Genomic DNA, 17348 nt, shown 5'->3' with positions numbered 1-17348 from the left:
TAAGGAATGAAAAAAAAATATCAATGGGTTGTGATGGGGCATGCCTTAATCCCAGCATTCAGAACGCAGAGGCAGAAGGATCTCTGTGAGTTCGAGGCCAGCCTGGTCTACAAAGTGAGTTCCAGGACTTTTACAGAGAAACCCTGTCTTAAAAAAAAAAAAGTTAAAAAAGAGAGAAAGAAAAAAAGGCCACGACTGCTCCTAGGTGTGGTGGAGGAAAAAGTTTACCGTAGATAAAAGCGAGAGCACAGCCAGAGGCAGGAACATCTGGGAGAGTCCAGAGTGACGTGACCAGGCTGAGCTGGGCCATGTGAAGAGATGGGGAGTGAGGGGGAAGCAGGTGCAGCAGCCAGGAGGCCTAAGGTACAAAAGGGACAGTCAACAAAATGTCAGGGTACAGGCAGGTGTGCCAGCCATACCCTGTAGCAGGTTGGGACTGAGGGATGCTGGGAGAACCTGGCAGCCAGACTAACGGGTAAGAAGGTGCATCCCTATGTGTTCCCAGACAGGCAAAGGCAAAAGCCTGGGGAAGGCTGACCGAGAGTGGATTTGGATGATGCTGATGTACGACAGGCTAGAGCGGGGAGCAGCAAGAGCTGAGGAGAGTCTTAATGTCTTCCTAGGTGCCAACACCCCCTACCTACCACAGTCCAACTCACAACCTTCCACATGACCACAGTACTTTCATGGGAATCCTGCAGAAGCCATCCACACCTCGACCGTGTCTTGTCTCTTCCATGTGCTTGTGCTACATGGCGAGACCCTCTTTCTTGACGCTGGAGGGAGACCCCAGCTCAGATCCCAGCCATGAGACCATGAGGGTGAACCATCTAGACACTACATGGGATAACATCTGCAGCACCCTGGGTGGCTGTATTGTCCCCTTCGCCTCTTATTGGCATTGCCACACTTTTATAAGCGGTGAAAGAAAGCTCAAGAGGTCACACAATATACCTAAGGTCACAATGTTGGGAGGCAGTGCTTCTGAAGCCATATTCCACTCTCCCCATTTGGGCAGAAATGCTCAGAGCAAACCAAGAGCAAGGCCGAGGAGGACCTTGGGCTGGACCAAAATGTGAATTTCTAGATCAGAACAGCATAGAATACTTGTTTTAGAAGTAAATAATCTTGTATTTCACACTACATACACACTCAGAATATAAGACTGGAGGAGACAGGTTTCAAACTCAGTCCCATTCTGAGATTCCTGGAGGCAGGATCGCCATTTCAGACTGACGTAGAGATAAGAGCCAGTGGCTTAGCTGCATTGCTTTTCTGGTCTTCAGGTTGAACCCCAATTATCTGTCTCTGGGTTTTTATTAATTGTGCTACACTTGAAGCCATTTAGGCCATCTTGATCTCAAAACACACACAGAGAGAGACACACACACACCTCTGAACGGTTCAAGTTCCCATTTGCTCTGTTTTGTTCTATAAATCTGGTATTTAAAAAAAAAAAAGGTTTCTTACAAGTACGGGCGTCTGGCCTGCATGTACATCTGTGTCCCACGTGCATGCCTGATGCCTGCAAAGGCCAGAAGTCATTGGGTTTCCTAGAACTAACGTTTCAGAAAGTTATAAGACACCATGTGGGTGCTGGGAATTGAACCTGGGACCTCTGGGAGAATAGCCTATATTAACTGCTGAGCCATTTCCCCAGCCTGAAACTGGAACTTAAGAAAAAAAAATTATGTGTGTGTGCTCACATGTGCAAAAGTATCTACAGAGGCCAGAGAGGGGTGTGGGATCCCCTGCAGCTGGAGTCACAGGCACCGGTGTGCCCCCAATGCCAGGCCTCTGACGGAGCAGTGTGTTAGTGACTGTCCCACTGCCACGGTAAAACACCACGACCAAGGCAACTTACAGAGGAAAGGGTTATTTGGGTTTATTTGGGACTTATGGTTCCAGAAGGTTAGAGTCCATAGTGATGCAGATAGTACAGCAACATGGCAGTTGGAGCTAGAAGCTGAGAGCTGAAGATTTGTATCTAGAACCATGAACAGGACACATGGAGAACACACTCAGAACAGTGACTCTTTTTTTTTTTGGAACCCTGACCGGGAATCGAACCCGGGCCGCGGCGAGAACAGTGACTCTTTAAACTCCCGAAGCCCACTTCTAGTGAGATACTTCCTCCAACAGAGCCACACCCCCCAAGCCTATCGAAACCCAACCACCCATACAGAGCAAACATTCACATGCTAGAGAATCATCTCACTCAAACACAAATACTATGTGCTTTTAAGTGGGAGCCATCACTCAGTGCCAAAGCTGAAAATTCTTATTTTAAAGATTTTATTTATTCTGGATACAGTGTTCTGCCTGCACATATGCCTGAGTACCAGAAGAGGACACCAAATCTTATTACAGATAGTTGTGTGCCACCACGTGGTTGTTGGGAATTGAACTCAGAACCTATTGACCTCTGAGCTAACTCTCCAGCCCACAAGGCTGAAATGGAATATTACACAACCCAAAGCACACAAGGGATGGGAGAAACAGGATCCTATTCCCTAACAGCTCCTGGCTCTGTTCTGATGTGCTGCTTGATAAACTATCAGCTTCTCAATTTGTCCTTCCTAGGGTTGTAAGCCACCCCGTTTCTAGAACTGGGCCCAGAAAAGGGCATGGAGATGCCAGGGACCTCAAGAGAACCCTTCTGTTGAGATCAAGGACAGAGCTCACTTATTCGATATGAGACACATTTTTAGTGAGTCTGTACGTGTGTGTGTGTGTGTGTGTGTGTGTGTGTTTGTGCACGTGAATGCAGGTACACACATGCCATGCTGTGCATAAAACAGTCAGAAGACCACACTGGGTGTTGATCTATACCTTCCATCGTGAGGTAAGGAGTTTCTTTGTTGTTTTTCCAATGCGTAAGCCAGGCTAGGAATTCCTCTGTCTTCACCTCTCATGCCCCCCATAGGATTACAGACACTCAGCACATGTCTGGCTTTCACATGGGTCCTGGGGATTTGAACTCAGGTCCTCAAACTTACATAACAAGATTCTTACCCACTGAGCCATCTCCCCAGGCCTGAGGTACTGTAACACTGACCTTGGTTCTAGCCTGCCTTGGGGAACCACCCCATTTGTCTGGTAGACGGCCTCTATCTAGATCTGAGAGCTACAGAAAAAGCTAGAAGCTCAAGTAGGGTACAGTGGATATGCCTGTAATCCTAATACTCAGGAGGTGGAGGCAGGAGGATTGGAGCCGTTCAAGGTCATCCTTGGATTGTGAGTTCCAGGCCAGCCTAGGCCATGTGAGACTCTATGGCAAAAAGTATACAAAAAAGAAGCCACACTCCAAGTAATGGGTGCTCACTGGGTGCTCGCCTCCAGGTAGCCAGTGTCTCCCTTAGGCAAAGTGAAGCCAGTTGGGACCAGGACACCTGGACATCAAGGGGACCAGCAGGAAAGGCAAGCTATGTGGGGACGGGAAGCATAGGGCCCTGAGTTTTATTTGCATACTACTGGCAGAGTCTCCGCCCCCTCCACCCTTGAGTTCCTACCCCAGGAGAAGGAAGGATGGGCCAGCGCCAGGCCTGGACCCTCCCATCCCAACAGCACAGCCACTTCTGTCTTGACAGGTTTCAGCCTCATTGTAGGGGCATCCCTCCATCTCTCAGGTGCTGCCTCCTCAGGGGAGGTTGATGACACAGGTAGAATACTGTTCCCTTCTGAGTGGTCAGTCCGCAGGGCTTCTAATGGGCGGGACGGAGCTGGGAAACCTGAGGCTCTGACCAGATTGGTGGTGGGACCTGTGCTGGCAAGGCCTGGAAGGTGAACAGGGAGGTGTTAGCAGGGGTCATCCGGGGATAGGTCGGGCCCAGCATTAGCCTCAATTCCTCCGGCACCTTGAAGTAGACTCGGGCAGGTGGGAAGGAGTGCCAAGTTGGAGAGGCGAAGTTTTCAGGGCCTGAGCCCCCATCGTGATAGGATCTGTCCTACCTGGACCCCTCTCACCCCAGGTCGGGACACACCCTAGACCCTACCAGGCGGGATGGGCTGGTGGCTGACAGATGTCGGCGCCGCGCTCCACAGGAGACAGAGGACCAGAGGTCAAGACTCTTGGGGACACAGCTTTTCTCAGGCTTTGGAGGGAAGATATCCCAGCCTAGCAGACAGTGCTGTGGAGAGAAAAGGATAGACGCATCTGCCATCCACAAACACGAGAAAGACCCCCGAGGAGCCACGAGCCTCTCCCTGGGGACCCAGGTATAACTACCCATTGGTTACCAGTCCCCATTAACCTGGCCACTGGCCACCCCAACCCTCCCCAAGATGGATGAGAGGATGTGGATATCAATGGAGTCCTTTCCACACTGAACTTGGCCCTGAACATCTAAATTGCATGACTTCACTAAACCATCTTCATGACCCCAACATCAAAGATGCTCCCTTTCTACCAGTTTGTAGGGGAGCCGAAGGGTCTTTCCCCTCTTCTCTTCTCCCAATTACAGCTACCCTGTCCTTCACCCAGAGTGAGCAGGACGCCCTTTGACTTCCATCCTGACTAGGAAATGAGACGCATGATAGAAACATAAAGGTCTGGGATCAAACCCAGCTCTCCAGCCAGCTCCACTCTGCCTCTGTGGCCTGCATGGGGGTGTCTGCATGGCTCTGGGAAACAGCCCTCCTAAGAGCCATGCATATGGCACCCAAGAGCTCAGTAAATAGTGCCCATGTAGACACCCATCTTAGACATCATGTGGGGGACAGGTGACACACCAGCCCAGGTGAAGCCAGAGGCCTGCTAGCATGCAAGAGCCTTGGAGCAAGCTCTCTTCAGGACTAGTTCAGGATCCTGGCCACATAGGCCTGCCTCTAGCATCTTCGGGCAGGCGGCTTACCCGAGGCAGAGCCAGGGTGTCAGAGGCATCAAAGCTTTTCCGTCGATGAATTCGATAGCGGTGTGGGGGCTCCAGGATGGACAAGGGGATGCTCACCCTGTGTAAGAGGCACAGCATCAAGATCAGCAGAGGCCACGTTCGGTACCCAACTCTAGTTGCAACTGTCCAGTGAGACCTCCAGGGAACTCCAACGCTCTCAACACTCACCTAACCTGCGCGGGCTCCGCCAGAGTCTCAGGTCCCTGTTGGTCCCGGGGTATCCCACATAGGCGGCAAGGGGTACCTGGATCCACTGGCACAGGAAACAGGCGCCGGTTGACACGGTAACAGTACACACCTGTGAGACCCATGATAAACCACAGTTGCCCCTAAGCCGGGCAATTTGCTGCCAGGGCCTCTGGCTGTCCCTCCACACACAAACCATACCATCCATTGAGGAATCACTCTGGGCCACGTTTTCCCCAGCCCCTTTCCTCCCAAAGTCTTGGCTCCACACTCAGGGGCCCCAAGAGCTGTACCCCGCTATCTCTGAAAGCTGCCAGAGAGAGGTGGTTACAAAGGACAGGACCTAAGCCAGCCAGGCCCCAGCCAGAATGGGTCCCACACTGCTCAGACAGCAGGCTGCCCTGCTCAGAGTGCCCTGGTGGGAGTGTTCACTCACACTGGTGGCTCTCTTCCACACCACTGCTCTCCTGCAGGCCTGGGAACACAGCTCTGGGGGGAGGGGCGAGAGAAGATGAGCAGGATGAGTGACAGAGTCCCCTAACCACCCTCCTTTGCACACGCCCGCTCACTCAGGGGAGTCGCAGACGCAATCCTCTCTGTTGGCTTCTCGGAACCTCTGAAGCATGGAGAAGAAGGCCTCGGGCTCGCTGGTGACGGGAGAACTAGTGTCCAGGGACCCTGGGGTGGACAAAGCACCAGTGAGGGAGGCAGGGCTAGTGGGCTGGGGCCCCACCTCGCCCCAGGACTCTCCACTCACTTGAGGGCCAGCTCTGTTTGAGCACCGGTCTGCCCTGACATAGCCATCCACAGACAACTTTCTCACAGAGCCCTTAACAGAGGCCACACACCCATTTATTCCAGAGACAGGAACTGTGGAGCCCTGGCTGGCCTGGAACTTCATATATAGACCAGGTTGGTCTTGAACTCACAGAGACTGGACTGCCTCTGCCTCTTAAGTGTTAGAATTAAAAATATACTGTATACTGTTACTTCAGAGACAAGATCTCATGTAGCCCAGGCTGGCCTCCAACTCAACACTTTTGCCTCCACCACCCAGTACAGAGATTATAGGCATATGCCTGGCTTACATTCTTTTTTCTTTTTTAAGATTTATTTATTATGTATACAGTGTTCTGCCTGCATGTGTGTCTGCACAACAGAGGAAGGCACCAGATCTCGTTATAGAAGGTTGTGAGCCACCATGTGGTTGCTGGGAACTGGACTCAGGACCTCTGGAAGAGCAGCCAGTGCTCTTAACCTCTGAGCCATCTCTCCAGCCCCTGCTTACATTCTTACTAGCCGGGAAGAGCAGGAAGCCAGACAAGGTTCCCACTCTGAGGAGGCGATATTCTAAAGGACGAAAGACTAATTAGTCACCAAGGAACTCGGAGATGTGATACTGAATGGTGCCAGGAATCTGGAGGCCAGGGCCAGGGGGCTGAGCGCCACAGGGCAGGAGGCTGCAAGCGAGGTCTGAGAAGGTGACCAGAGCAAAGACCAAGGAAGTCACATTGGCCAATCGAAAGGATAGCCCAGTCGGTGAAGAACGCAGGTGGTTGGCATGTGTGAGGAACCCAGGAGCGACAGGACAATGGAGGGTGAGGGTGGAGGGGGTGAAGCCTGGAGTCTGAGACATTCGGGGACAAGGATCATCAAAATCAAGTCAGCCAGTCAGCCATGTTTTTACAGGACACACTTTGAGGTGAGGGAAAGCAGGGGCAGTTAAAAGGAGGCCGTGGACTCTAGAGATGTACTAAGGAAGACAATGTTTTAATGCTCAGGACATGAAACATGTAACAGGAGGCAGGTCGAGGCTGGGCCCGAGGTTACAGTCTGACTCCTTAAGTTCACCAAGCTGCCACTTACAGAGATGGGAGGAAGAGCCGCTGCAGGAAGGAGGAGGTGGAAACCAGGACCTCGGTTGCAGAAGTCAGATTACTTTTAAAACTGCATTTTATCTTTATTTATTTGTGTGTCTAAAACACTTCTTTTAGTGGGGTGTGGTGGCATACACCTTTAAACTTCATCCTCGGGAGGCCGAGACAGGATCTCTGTGAGTTCAAGGACAACCTATTCTATATGGGTAGTTAGTTCCAGGACTACCAGGGCTACATAGAGACCCTATATCCAAAACCAAATGTGTGTGTGTGTGTGTGTGTGTGTGTGTGTGTGTGTGTGCACTTAAGGTAGGGCTGGAAAGGTGGTTCAACGGTGAAGAGCACTGGTTATACCAGGCAGTGGTGGCGCAGGAGGCAGAGGCAGGTGGACCTCAGAGGTCCAGGCCAGCCTGGTCTACAGAGTTTTATAGGATAGCCAAGACTACACAGAGAAACGCTGTCTCGGAAAACAAACATACGAGCACCGGCTGCTCTTGCAGGGATTCAGTGCCCACCTCCCACACTGGCTCACAACCATCTATATATAACTCCAGTTCCTGGCTCTGATGTCCGCTTCCGGCCTCTACAGGTACCAGACATGCACATGATGTACATACATACAGGCAAGCACACACACACACACACACACTAATAGTTAAAATTAAAAACAAAAGGCTAAAATAGCAAGATTTGTGCGGCATGCTTTTTAGCACTCAGTTGACAGCAGTGAGGCGGAAGAGGCTGGAGGGAGGACAGGAGCCCGGAGGTGCCAGGAGAGGAGCAATAGCGTGAAGATGTTCCCACTAGGGTTGGGCAGGGGCCTGGCCTCTATAAACGCTCAAATATCGAGCAGCCCTGATTCACTCATTCATTCAGCTTCATGGGTATCCGGGCTATGGTTAGCCCAACCCTGCCCCTCACCTGCAATCCAATCATAGCCCAGGTATGGCCGGAAGCGCCACCTGCTCTCAGGCATTGCAGACTCTTGGGAGAAGGTCACTTTGGGCTGAAGAAGTAGACAAGGAGGACATGGGCTGGAAAGGCAGGCCTGGCCCAGAGGCAGCCCCGTTTCAGGGGAACAATACACTGGGTATTGACTTAGATTCCAGGTTGGCGCCAACCTCAGCTGGGGAGCTCAGAAATGGGAAGGTAAGTTTGGTCCCACTTTGGGTGTGGCTTTGAACAAGCCTGGGCTCCAAGCCTCAGCCCTCCCACCTGACCAATAGGGTTGCCTCCTTCTTCCAAAAGGGCAAAGATGTACTAGCAATAACTGGACACACCTTACTGGATCTCCTAGAGGCCTCACCCCCTACTGGGGAGGCTTGTCCAGGAACAGTCTGTCAGACAGGAAGGGAAACGGAGGCCCAAAAGCTCCCCAGGATTTCCAGGTGCTCCTGAGTTACCTTAGATGGCTTGCTTGGTTGTGACAGCATGGACTTTGGAACCTGTGTCTCGTGAAGTCCCAGACCTTTTGGTGGCCTCTTCAGACCTTCAGTGGCTAGCAAGGGTACTGAGGGAGGCTGCCGTTCATCCTGGGGCTCCTGGTGTTGGCACGTGGCAGATGGTAAAGAGTTCAGCCTGTAGCTGTCCTTACCATAGAAAGACCTATCAGATGTGGCTCCTCGGTGACTGTCCAGTGGGTCCCACTCCTGTCTTTTGTCCTGTGAGCTCGGGGCCATCGAGGAGCTGGAGGAACTCTTTTGTGACAGTGGCATCTCTAAGTTGCCGCTGCTGTTATAGTCCAGGTTTGACTGCAAGAAACAGGTCAGGTTACTCAAGCAGCAGTCTGGCCAGTGCCCAGCCACTCAGGTTCACTCTGGACTCATAGGTCTTCATTCTGCCGTGGCCTCTGGGTGTCCCAGCCCAGTCCCTTCCTCCCATGGCCTCAGTTTTGCAACGTCGGTGAAATGGGTGCATTGGATAAGATAGACCCTGGAAGCGTGGACACAGTCACGGGGGGTAGGCAGTCTTTTCCTCACCGCCTGGGCATTACCAAGGGGGTCACTCACCTCTGACGCTGCTCTGGCCACTGACCGACACATGGCATCGTGCCCAGCCCACAGCTGCTTCAGCAGCCCCAGGCTGAGCAGCCGAAGCTGAATGGGGTCTTTATTCTCTGCCATCTGGGGCATGGGTCTCAGCTTTTCACAGCTTGTCACTGGCTCTGGGCTGGAAGATACTCACAGGAGATGCTCAAGCTACGTTCTACCTGAAGTCAAAGGATCAATGACAAAAGATGAGGGAGGGAACCTGTCACAGAGGCCTGAATTCAAATCATCACCGGGACTCTCCTGTACTCTGCAGCCTCACCCTGGTTACTTAACCTCTCTGTGCCTTTTGTCCTAACCTGATAAACATGGCAGCATAGAGTTACCCTACCATGCCGTCACTAGGGCGACACAGGACAGTGCATGTTAAACGCTCAGTACAGCACTCAATGAATGTCCATCAGTACCAAGCCAGCCAGGATGTCTGGCAGGTCTCCAACATTCTTAATTCCCATCTGTTTTGTGTGCCAACTGTGCTATTTCTTCCCCCCAAAAACCACGCCTCAGAGTGCTGTGGAAGGCTGTTTTTGAACGATTATGGACAACATAATCGCCTGTTAAGAGACTAAAACTCCCATTGGGCCTTCCTTAGTTATCTGACCCCTGGGCCTGTGAGATGGCTCAGTGGGGAAGGGTCTTATGGCCAAGCCTGACAACCTGGGTTCAGTTTTCAGGGTCTACACGGTGGAAGGAGAGAGCTGACTCCGTGAATTGGCTTCTTACCTCCATACATGTGTCATGGCATGCGCCTGCTCATATAGACAAAAAAATGTTTTTAAAATTAATCTCATTCCTAGCGGTGGTGGCGCACGCCTTTAATCAATCCCAGCACTCGGGAGGCAGAGGCAGGCGGATCTCTGTGAGTTCGAGGCCAGCCTGGTCTACAAGAGCTAGTTCCAGGACAGGCTCCAAAGCTACAGAGAAACCCTGTCTCGAAAAACAAAAAAACAAACAAACAAAAAATTAATCTCATTCCTTTGTCATACAGAAAGAGACTGGTACAGAGTGCTAATTCAAAGCCTAAGAACTTATGTTATCTGGGGCTGGCACTGAGCCCAGGACCTGCAGCAGTAAGCTTGTTCTCTGACACAAAGCAGCCCCCAGCCACTTTTTGATTTTTTGCTCATGTACCCCAAGGTCACATAGCTAGTGTCAAAGCAGGGTTTGAACTAACCTGTATGTTCCTGGTTGTTGCATAGCAGCTACTAGCCCTGACATCCAAGCATCTCCCTCTTGGTGGGAGGTGAGAGTTTCCTCAGAAAGTTGCAAGATTTTAAAGTTGCTTTAAACAATGGCTAGGGACAGAAATCTGGAATGGAGCCACCTGCAAGCTGTACAGGGGTGAATCAGAACCCACACTAGGTGTGTGTGTCAGTGGTGCAGCTGCCTGTCTTTGGGTCACATAAGTTCCTGAAGTGACCCCAATACACTCATTGGTTCACCCATGAGCGAACCAGCTACACCTGGATGGAATCATTTCTTTGCTCTCTTGGCAGTGCTCTGGAGCAAACAGACCTTTGTTGACATATGACTCCCGACTAAGGGTCTGCGCTTAGGGAAGCCTGGCCCTAACAGGGCTGGTAGGTTCCTAGAAACCTCCCTCTTCTCCAGGCAACTTTGGTCCTTCAGAGGTCCAGCTCAGGAGCACTTCCTTTGGAAGTGAAGGAGCACCCCTTTCTGGAAGGGGTGTCTGCAGTGTAAGGAAGGGCTTCCCACTTTTAGAACCACAGGTCCAGACTCCACCACCAGCACCGGAGTTTTTACTCAGGGTTGGGTCAGAACCCCTGATCTGTCCCAGCCCTGCCACCCCATACGCTCCCGGGGACTCGGGTCTCCATGCAGTCTGCAGTGGGGAGCAGAGCAGACCCCAGCCTGTCACTCCCGCGCACCCAGGGAGGGTGCGCATCGGACCTGGAAAAGGCGCTTGCCCCTCCTCTACCTGGTCTGGCCGAGTGCAGGCACATCTCTCTGATCCCAAGATCAGAGCCGCTTAGGATAAAAGGACTCGGACGCCCTCCATGGGGAAGCCGAGGTCCCCAGCAGCCCGGGGCTCCGCCTCCTCTGGGTGGGACCTCGGATGATTGTTCTAATTGGGTAAAACTGGAGCGGGGCCTCCTCCACCTGTCCTGATTGGCCAATTGGCGGGGCAGGACGTCAGACAAACGTTAGTTCGCATCCGGAAGCGGCAGTTTTAATTTGGGGGTGGGGCTAAAGGCCCCTCATTGCTGATTTGTTGACTGAAAATGTCAAGTCTGCCAACTTGAATTTTACTGAATGGAAATTACCGGAACTACAGGTTCCGATTGGTCAGTGTGGCCCAACTACGTAATTTCCGGATGATTGTGGAGCTGTAAAAGGCTGCGGATAGGCGGGACAAGTGGCGAGGGCAACATATTCCATCTTTCAAGCTTTTTTTTTTCTTTTTTTTTTTTCTTAAGAGAGACGTCTTTTGAAGCCTAGGCTTGCTTCGGACTAAGGGCTCCTCTCGGTTGGTGGGGGAGGGTGGATTTACAGGCGTGCGCTTTAGGCCTGCTTTCTTCAACACTTCAAGTCTCTGTGAGGTGCCTACTTTGTGTCTGACGCCCTGAAAGGCAAAGATTTAAGAGTGGAGACAGAGAGAGAGAAAATTACCACATAGATACCAAAAATCTGGCCCGGTAAAATATAAACCAAAATTAGCCGGGCATGGTGGTGCACTCCTTTAATCCCGGAACTCGGGAGGCAGAGGCAGGCGGATCTCTGAGTTTGAGGTGAGGTAAGTTCCAGGACAGCCAGGGATACCCAGAGAAACCCTATCTCAAGATAAAATTTAATGTAGCTCAGACTGGCCTCGAACTTGCTATGTCATGAGGATGGCCTCAGATTGACTCCTTTCTTCTTCAGCCTCTACCTCCTGTGATACTGGAATTCCAGCCTATTCCAGCATACAGAGTGTGGAACTGAACCCAGAGCTCCATGCACGGAAGTGTGCTACCTTAGTGTTTTTAACGGCACTGTGTCTTAAACGCCCCTGGCTGCTAGCTGTTCTCCTTCCTCCCTGTCACAGAAGGCCAGCTGCCCCAGGAAAAGGTCTAGACTGGAGAACACTTGAAATAAGCATCCGGGAGCCGAGCAGTGGTAGCGTGCATGCCACCCTTAATTCCAGCACTTGGGAGGCAGAGGCAGGTGAACCTCTGTGAGTTCAAGACCAGCCTGGTCTACAGAGCGAGTTCCAGGACAGGACAGGCTCCAAAGCTACATAGAGAAACTCTGTCTCGAAAAATCAATATAAATTAATTAATTAATAGAAAAGAAAGGAAGCATCCTGGAGTTTAGTGTAAGGGGCCTGCTTTGCTCTCACTGTCTTCATTCAACAAGCATATTGCAAGTGCCTGACAATTCCGTGCCAGCTCTTGGGGAGAGGGTGCATGTAGCTGGTGCACACCTTCAGTCCCAGCACTCAGCAGGCAAGGACTCAAGACCAACCCGGTCTACCTAATGAACTCCGGGGCTGCATAGTGAGATCCTGTCTCAAAACAAGACAGAATTTGTCATGTTAAAGGCCAACCTGGTCTACAGAGTGAGTTCCAGGGCAGCCAGGGCTACACAGAGAGACCCTGTCTTGAAAAATAAAAAAATAAAGGCCCTCTCTTTCGACCATGTGGGATCTGGGTTTCAAACGCAGTTCATTAGGCTGGGAGGCAAATGCCTTCACCTTCCGAGCTATCTCTTCCCCGACAACCCGGACTTTTAAGTGTTCTGACACTTAAAACAGATAAAACACCAGCACTCGGGAGGCAGAGGCAGGCGGATCTCTGTGAGTTCGAGACCAGCCTGGTCTACAGAGCTAGTTCCAAGACAGGCTCCAAAGCCCCAAAAACCCTGTCTCGAAAAACCAAAAAAAAAAAAAAAAACCAGATAAAACAACAGATATTTAAAAAAAAAAAAAAAAGATGGACTCATAAAAATGAAGGAAGGGGAAAGGAGGGATATTAGTACTGCTCTTTTTTTTTTTTTTTTTTTGGTTTTTCGAGACAGGGTTTCTCTGTGGCTTTGGAGCCTGTCTTGGAACTAGCTCTGTAGACCAGGCTGGTCTCGAACTCACAGAGATTCACCTGCCTCTGCCTCCCGAGTGCTGGGAGTACTGCTCTTAAGTAGCATGATGTGCCTATCCAACTGCCTTCTTATTTACGTACATAGATTATTGCTGCTGTCAGCCTTGGCGAGGGGAGCTTCCCTTTTGCTACTGAGGAAGCCAGTAACTGATCAAAATGCTGAGAATTCAGTGACTGTTGCTGTGTTGTAGTGGCTCAATGCTCAACCTTAAATGGAAGAACATCAGACATCTTATCACCCCCTCCAACGCTCAGGAAACAACAATACAGAAGAGGGAGCCGAAGGAGAGAAAGAGCTGGAAGAAGGGTAAAGGGTTATGGAATTTGGTATGACATGGCTGTTGCCATCTTGAAAGCAGAATGGCTGATGGCTTGTGTGGCACCTTTACAAGAGGTGGAGCCCACTAATATCCCTCATGGAAGGGGAAGGCATGTGAGGCAGCGGAACTGCAGGGGACCGGGAGACTCCAGTGGCACAGCTTCCTGTAAATTATTCATGTTCCTGTAAGCCCAGTTAAACTCACTGCTTCACCAAGCTGGACTCAAGCGGAATGGTTTTGCTGGTCCATCTGAGACCAGTGCTTTCTCCTGTCTGAAAAGACTTCTCAGAAAATGTCATGCAATTGATATTGGCTTTTTCTGGAAAGTAAGCATAATGTAAAGATGTTGGTCAAGTTAGTAAGTAGTGGACCTGTGATGATTGGAATTGGTTGTCACCTTGACTGAATAAGGGGACATCCAGGACTGGTGAGATATGCCTGTTTGTCACTGGGGATGTTTTCGGAGAGGAGTGACATGGAAGGCCCCACCCACCCTTGTGGTGGGCAGCACCTTCCAAACGGCAACCTAGACGGAAAACATTGTAAGAAAAACAGTACCAGAAAAAACTGTTCTGAGTGCTTCAGTTGTCACTGCTGATATCATCCTCCGGCTTTGTTGGCCCTTCAACACGGATCTGATACCAGCCACTGTACAGGGAGCCTCCAGGCTATCAGGACTGCTGCGCTTCCTTCCTTGGAGCAGCTACCAGATTCTCAGCCTCTCCAGCATGCGCATGACCACTTCGGGCCATCCAGCTCCATTGTGTAGCCAGGCTAATCAATCCCCTCTTATAACACATGTGTACATTCAGTTGCTTCTGTTCCTCTAGAGAACCTAATACAAATGCTCAACGTAACACGACCACTGAGGCCTGCCATGCGCACCCCTATCCACCACGGGCACTTCTAGCGCCAGCTCCCATCCTAGTGTGGCTTCTTCTCTTTGCCTGGGATCTGCTCACTAAACACATACACTAAAATCACAAGAGATCAATACATAGATATTCAGCCAGGCAGCGGTGATGCATGCTTTTAATCCTAGCACTTGGGAGGCAGAGACAGGTGGATCTCTGTGAGTCTGGGGCCAGCCTGGTCTACAGAGTAAATTCTAGGACAGCCTCGAGAGCTACAAAGAAACCCTGTCCCAAAAAAAACAAAACCAAACCAAAAAGGACTTGTTGGACTGCAGCAAGTCAATAATCCTAGCACTAGAGTGGCTGAGGCAGAATTTTAAGGTTGAGAAGAGCTTGTGCTACCCAGAGAAACCTCGTCTCAAAAATATGGTGGGGCCTGGGAGATGGATCGGCAGGTAAATCTCTTTGGCTGTGAAACACGAGGACTCTGGGTCCCATCAGTAGAAGCCATATAAAAGCCAGATGTGGCACACCTCTGAAACCCTAGCACCTTTATGGTAAGTAAGACTGGAGGAGGGGTGGTAGGTGGAGACAGAATGGCCTGTAAGCTCTCTGACCAGCCTGCATGTTTGGAGGCAAATAAGAGACACCCTGTCTCAAGGTGGGAGGGTAAGAACAGACTCGGAATGCTGTCCTGTGACCTCCATATGCATGGTATGGCGCATTGATGTGTAGGCACACAGCTTCAAGAGAGGCGTGCATGCTGTGGATGAAGATGGCAGAGAGCTTGTCTAGAGTGCACGGATCCCTGGGCTTGATCCCCAGCATGCACAAACCGAGCCTGGCAAGGCACACCTTTAATCCTAGCACTCAGAAGGCAGAGGCAGGAGGATCTCTGTGGGTTCAGGGTAGCTCGTCTTCATAGTGAACTCCAGGCTAATAAGGCTACATAATGAGAAAGAAAAAACAAAACAAAAGGGGTAGAGAGATGGCTCAGTGTTGACGGCCTTTGCTGCACAATCATGACAGCTGGTTTTTGTATCCCAGAATCTACATAGCAACCCTAACACACACACACGCACACACACACACACGCACACACACACACACACACACACACCAGCTTTAAAAATACACATGTACACATTGTAGTGTTTTGAAATCTGACCCTTTTTGCCATTCCCACTGTAAGCACCCTAGTTGAGGGCACTTTCATGCCCTCCTAGAATGCTGCTGTCATTGCCTGGCTGGTCTCTTTGCCTCCATCCTCAGTCACGTCCGACTCCACAGGGTTCATCCAAGGCCCCTGCTGAGATGCAGTCAGCTCTGACCAGCCCTTTCTTGCCTCAGGAAAACAAAGCACCCCATTCTGCCCCAGATCCTGCCTGCTTTCTTTCCTCTCTCCCGTATATGCTAGCCGGATCTCCCAGGACTCCATTCCCCAGACTACTCAGGTGTTACCCCAGTTAGGTCTCCTCCAACCACAGCCTCCTTGCACACCTTCCTCACACACTTACCTACTGACCTCTTGTCTTTTCCTACGTGATCTTGGCTCTTATCCAGACAAGCTCTGTAAAGGTAGGAGTTCTAGGAATCAAACCCAGAGTCTCCTGCATGCTAGGCAAGTCAATGGCAGTAGTCCCCCCCCCCCCAGGATTTCTCTGTGTAGCCCTGGTTACAAGCCGTCTCGGAACTTGCTCTGTAGACCAAGCTGGCCTAGAACTCACAGAGATCCACCTGCCCAAGTACTGGGATTAAAGGCGTGCACCATCACTGCCCAGCTTTCAGAGTCTCTGTGCAGCGTGGCTGGCCTGAAACTTTGCTGTCTGGGAGAGGGGTTAGTCTCTCCAGCACCCTGTCACTGGGCAGATGAAGCAGGGATGAGTCTGGCCTTACCTGAGAATAACTGAGTCAGGTCTAGAAAACCGTGCCTTGTGAGCTACCACCTGACAGGTCAGCAGCAGCAGCAGCTTGCTAATGACAGGAGCCCCCACCCCAACTCACACATGCACACCTGGTCAACGCTTTGCTTCACATACGTGTGTACTAGGCCGTGCTGTTTCTAGAGGGAGAGGAAAGGGCACACTGGAAAGCTGATAGGCTTGGGGAAAATAAGTTTTGGGCTCAAAAGTCGGCTTCACCCTCCCTTCCCTCCTCTCCCCAATCAGTCCAAGACACTAGGACATCATCAGCTAGTCTTATTTCTCTGACCTTCAGCTTCCACAAAGGGGCTGAACAAGCCGGATTCTCAGCACTCACATTATGTCCTAGAACTGCAGCCGCCCACAGGCTTCCAGGAGCTCTTGAGCTCCCCAGACTCCTGGACAGCAAATGTGCAAATACTAGAGCAGCCCTCGCAGAGCCCAAACACAGCAGCTCCTGAGATGACTATTCTGGAACACATGCATATCCTGTGATATACACCAGGTAAACTGCCAGCTCAGGAAGAACGGCAGCGCTTGTACACAAGGGGGGAGAAGGGGCTGGATCTGAAGAATCAGGCAAGAACTGGAGGGGTTCTGGATGCCTGGGGTGTGGCACACACTCAACTCCAAGTGCAAAGGTCATAAGAGGTAAGGGTAGGAGAGGGGCTGGGGGCACTAATCTGTCACTGTGGTGAGGAGGTCAGGGTCTCGGAGATTCAGACAGAAAGTGATGGATTGGTTAGAGTATGGTATCATGGACTCGATGACCCCTCGAGGTTGTGGTCTGAGAATCTGGAAATATGTAGTTACCATCAGCTGAGCTCAAGAGTTTTTGAGACAGACAAGTGGGTGGGTAGGGGTGGGACCTCAGTCAAGATGACACATGAAGAAGGGCAAGGAGAAGCCACCAATGGCCTTTTCCACTCCCAAGGGCCCTTCTAACAAGAAAGGTCACAGCCAAGTTCTCAGAAGGCGGAGTGGGGTGGCCCGCTGAGTCACTGATGTTTTACATGAAGCCTGAGTGTGTGGCGTTACAGAGAACTGAGTACAGGAATCGCTCTGGATCTGCTAGCCCTCAGAGGCTGGCGTGTTCCTTCCTCTCAGACCAGCCCACAGACTTTGCGGGGCCACTGCCAGGCAGAGAGTTCACAC

The 17348-nt window shown here is 51.1% G+C and overlaps 1 protein-coding gene across 2 annotated transcripts; it reads right to left on the bottom strand.

Annotated features, from left to right (window-relative positions):
- Positions 1-3195: 3195 nt before the first annotated feature.
- Miip (migration and invasion inhibitory protein) lies at positions 3196-10383 on the bottom strand. 2 transcript variants are annotated; one of them, XM_005353745.2, is made up of 10 exons: positions 10178-10383; positions 8965-9164; positions 8359-8706; positions 7877-7961; positions 5648-5756; positions 5515-5567; positions 5061-5190; positions 4854-4950; positions 3996-4130; positions 3196-3776 (listed from the first exon to the last, which is right to left on the bottom strand). In XM_005353745.2, the coding sequence occupies exons 2-10, from the start codon at positions 9085-9087 to the stop codon at positions 3705-3707; spliced, it is 1152 nt and encodes a 383-aa protein (XP_005353802.1). In that variant the 5' UTR covers positions 9088-9164; positions 10178-10383; the 3' UTR covers positions 3196-3704. The 2 variants fall into 2 exon arrangements, with proteins under 2 accessions (XP_005353802.1, XP_026637592.1); XM_026781791.1 differs by lacking the exon at positions 10178-10383 and having other exon boundaries at positions 8965-9524.
- Between the last annotated feature and the right edge of the window lie 6965 nt (positions 10384-17348).

Source organism: Microtus ochrogaster, chromosome 10 (genome assembly GCF_000317375.1).
Source record: "Microtus ochrogaster isolate Prairie Vole_2 chromosome 10, MicOch1.0, whole genome shotgun sequence".
In the NCBI taxonomy this organism is placed as follows: Eukaryota; Metazoa; Chordata; class Mammalia; order Rodentia; family Cricetidae; genus Microtus; species Microtus ochrogaster.
This window is presented reverse-complemented; position numbering and strand designations above follow the sequence as displayed.

Coding starts and splice junctions, on each gene's coding strand:
- Miip (XM_005353745.2), bottom strand. CDS start 9,087: ATGCCCCAGATGGCAGAGAATAAAGACCCCATTCAGCTTCGGCTGCTC. Junction 4,951..5,060: donor GCGGAGCCCGCGCAGGTTAG/GTGAGTGTTGAG, acceptor CCTCTTACACAG/GGTGAGCATCCCCTTGTCCA. Junction 4,131..4,853: donor ACACCCTGGCTCTGCCTCGG/GTAAGCCGCCTG, acceptor TTCTCTCCACAG/CACTGTCTGCTAGGCTGGGA.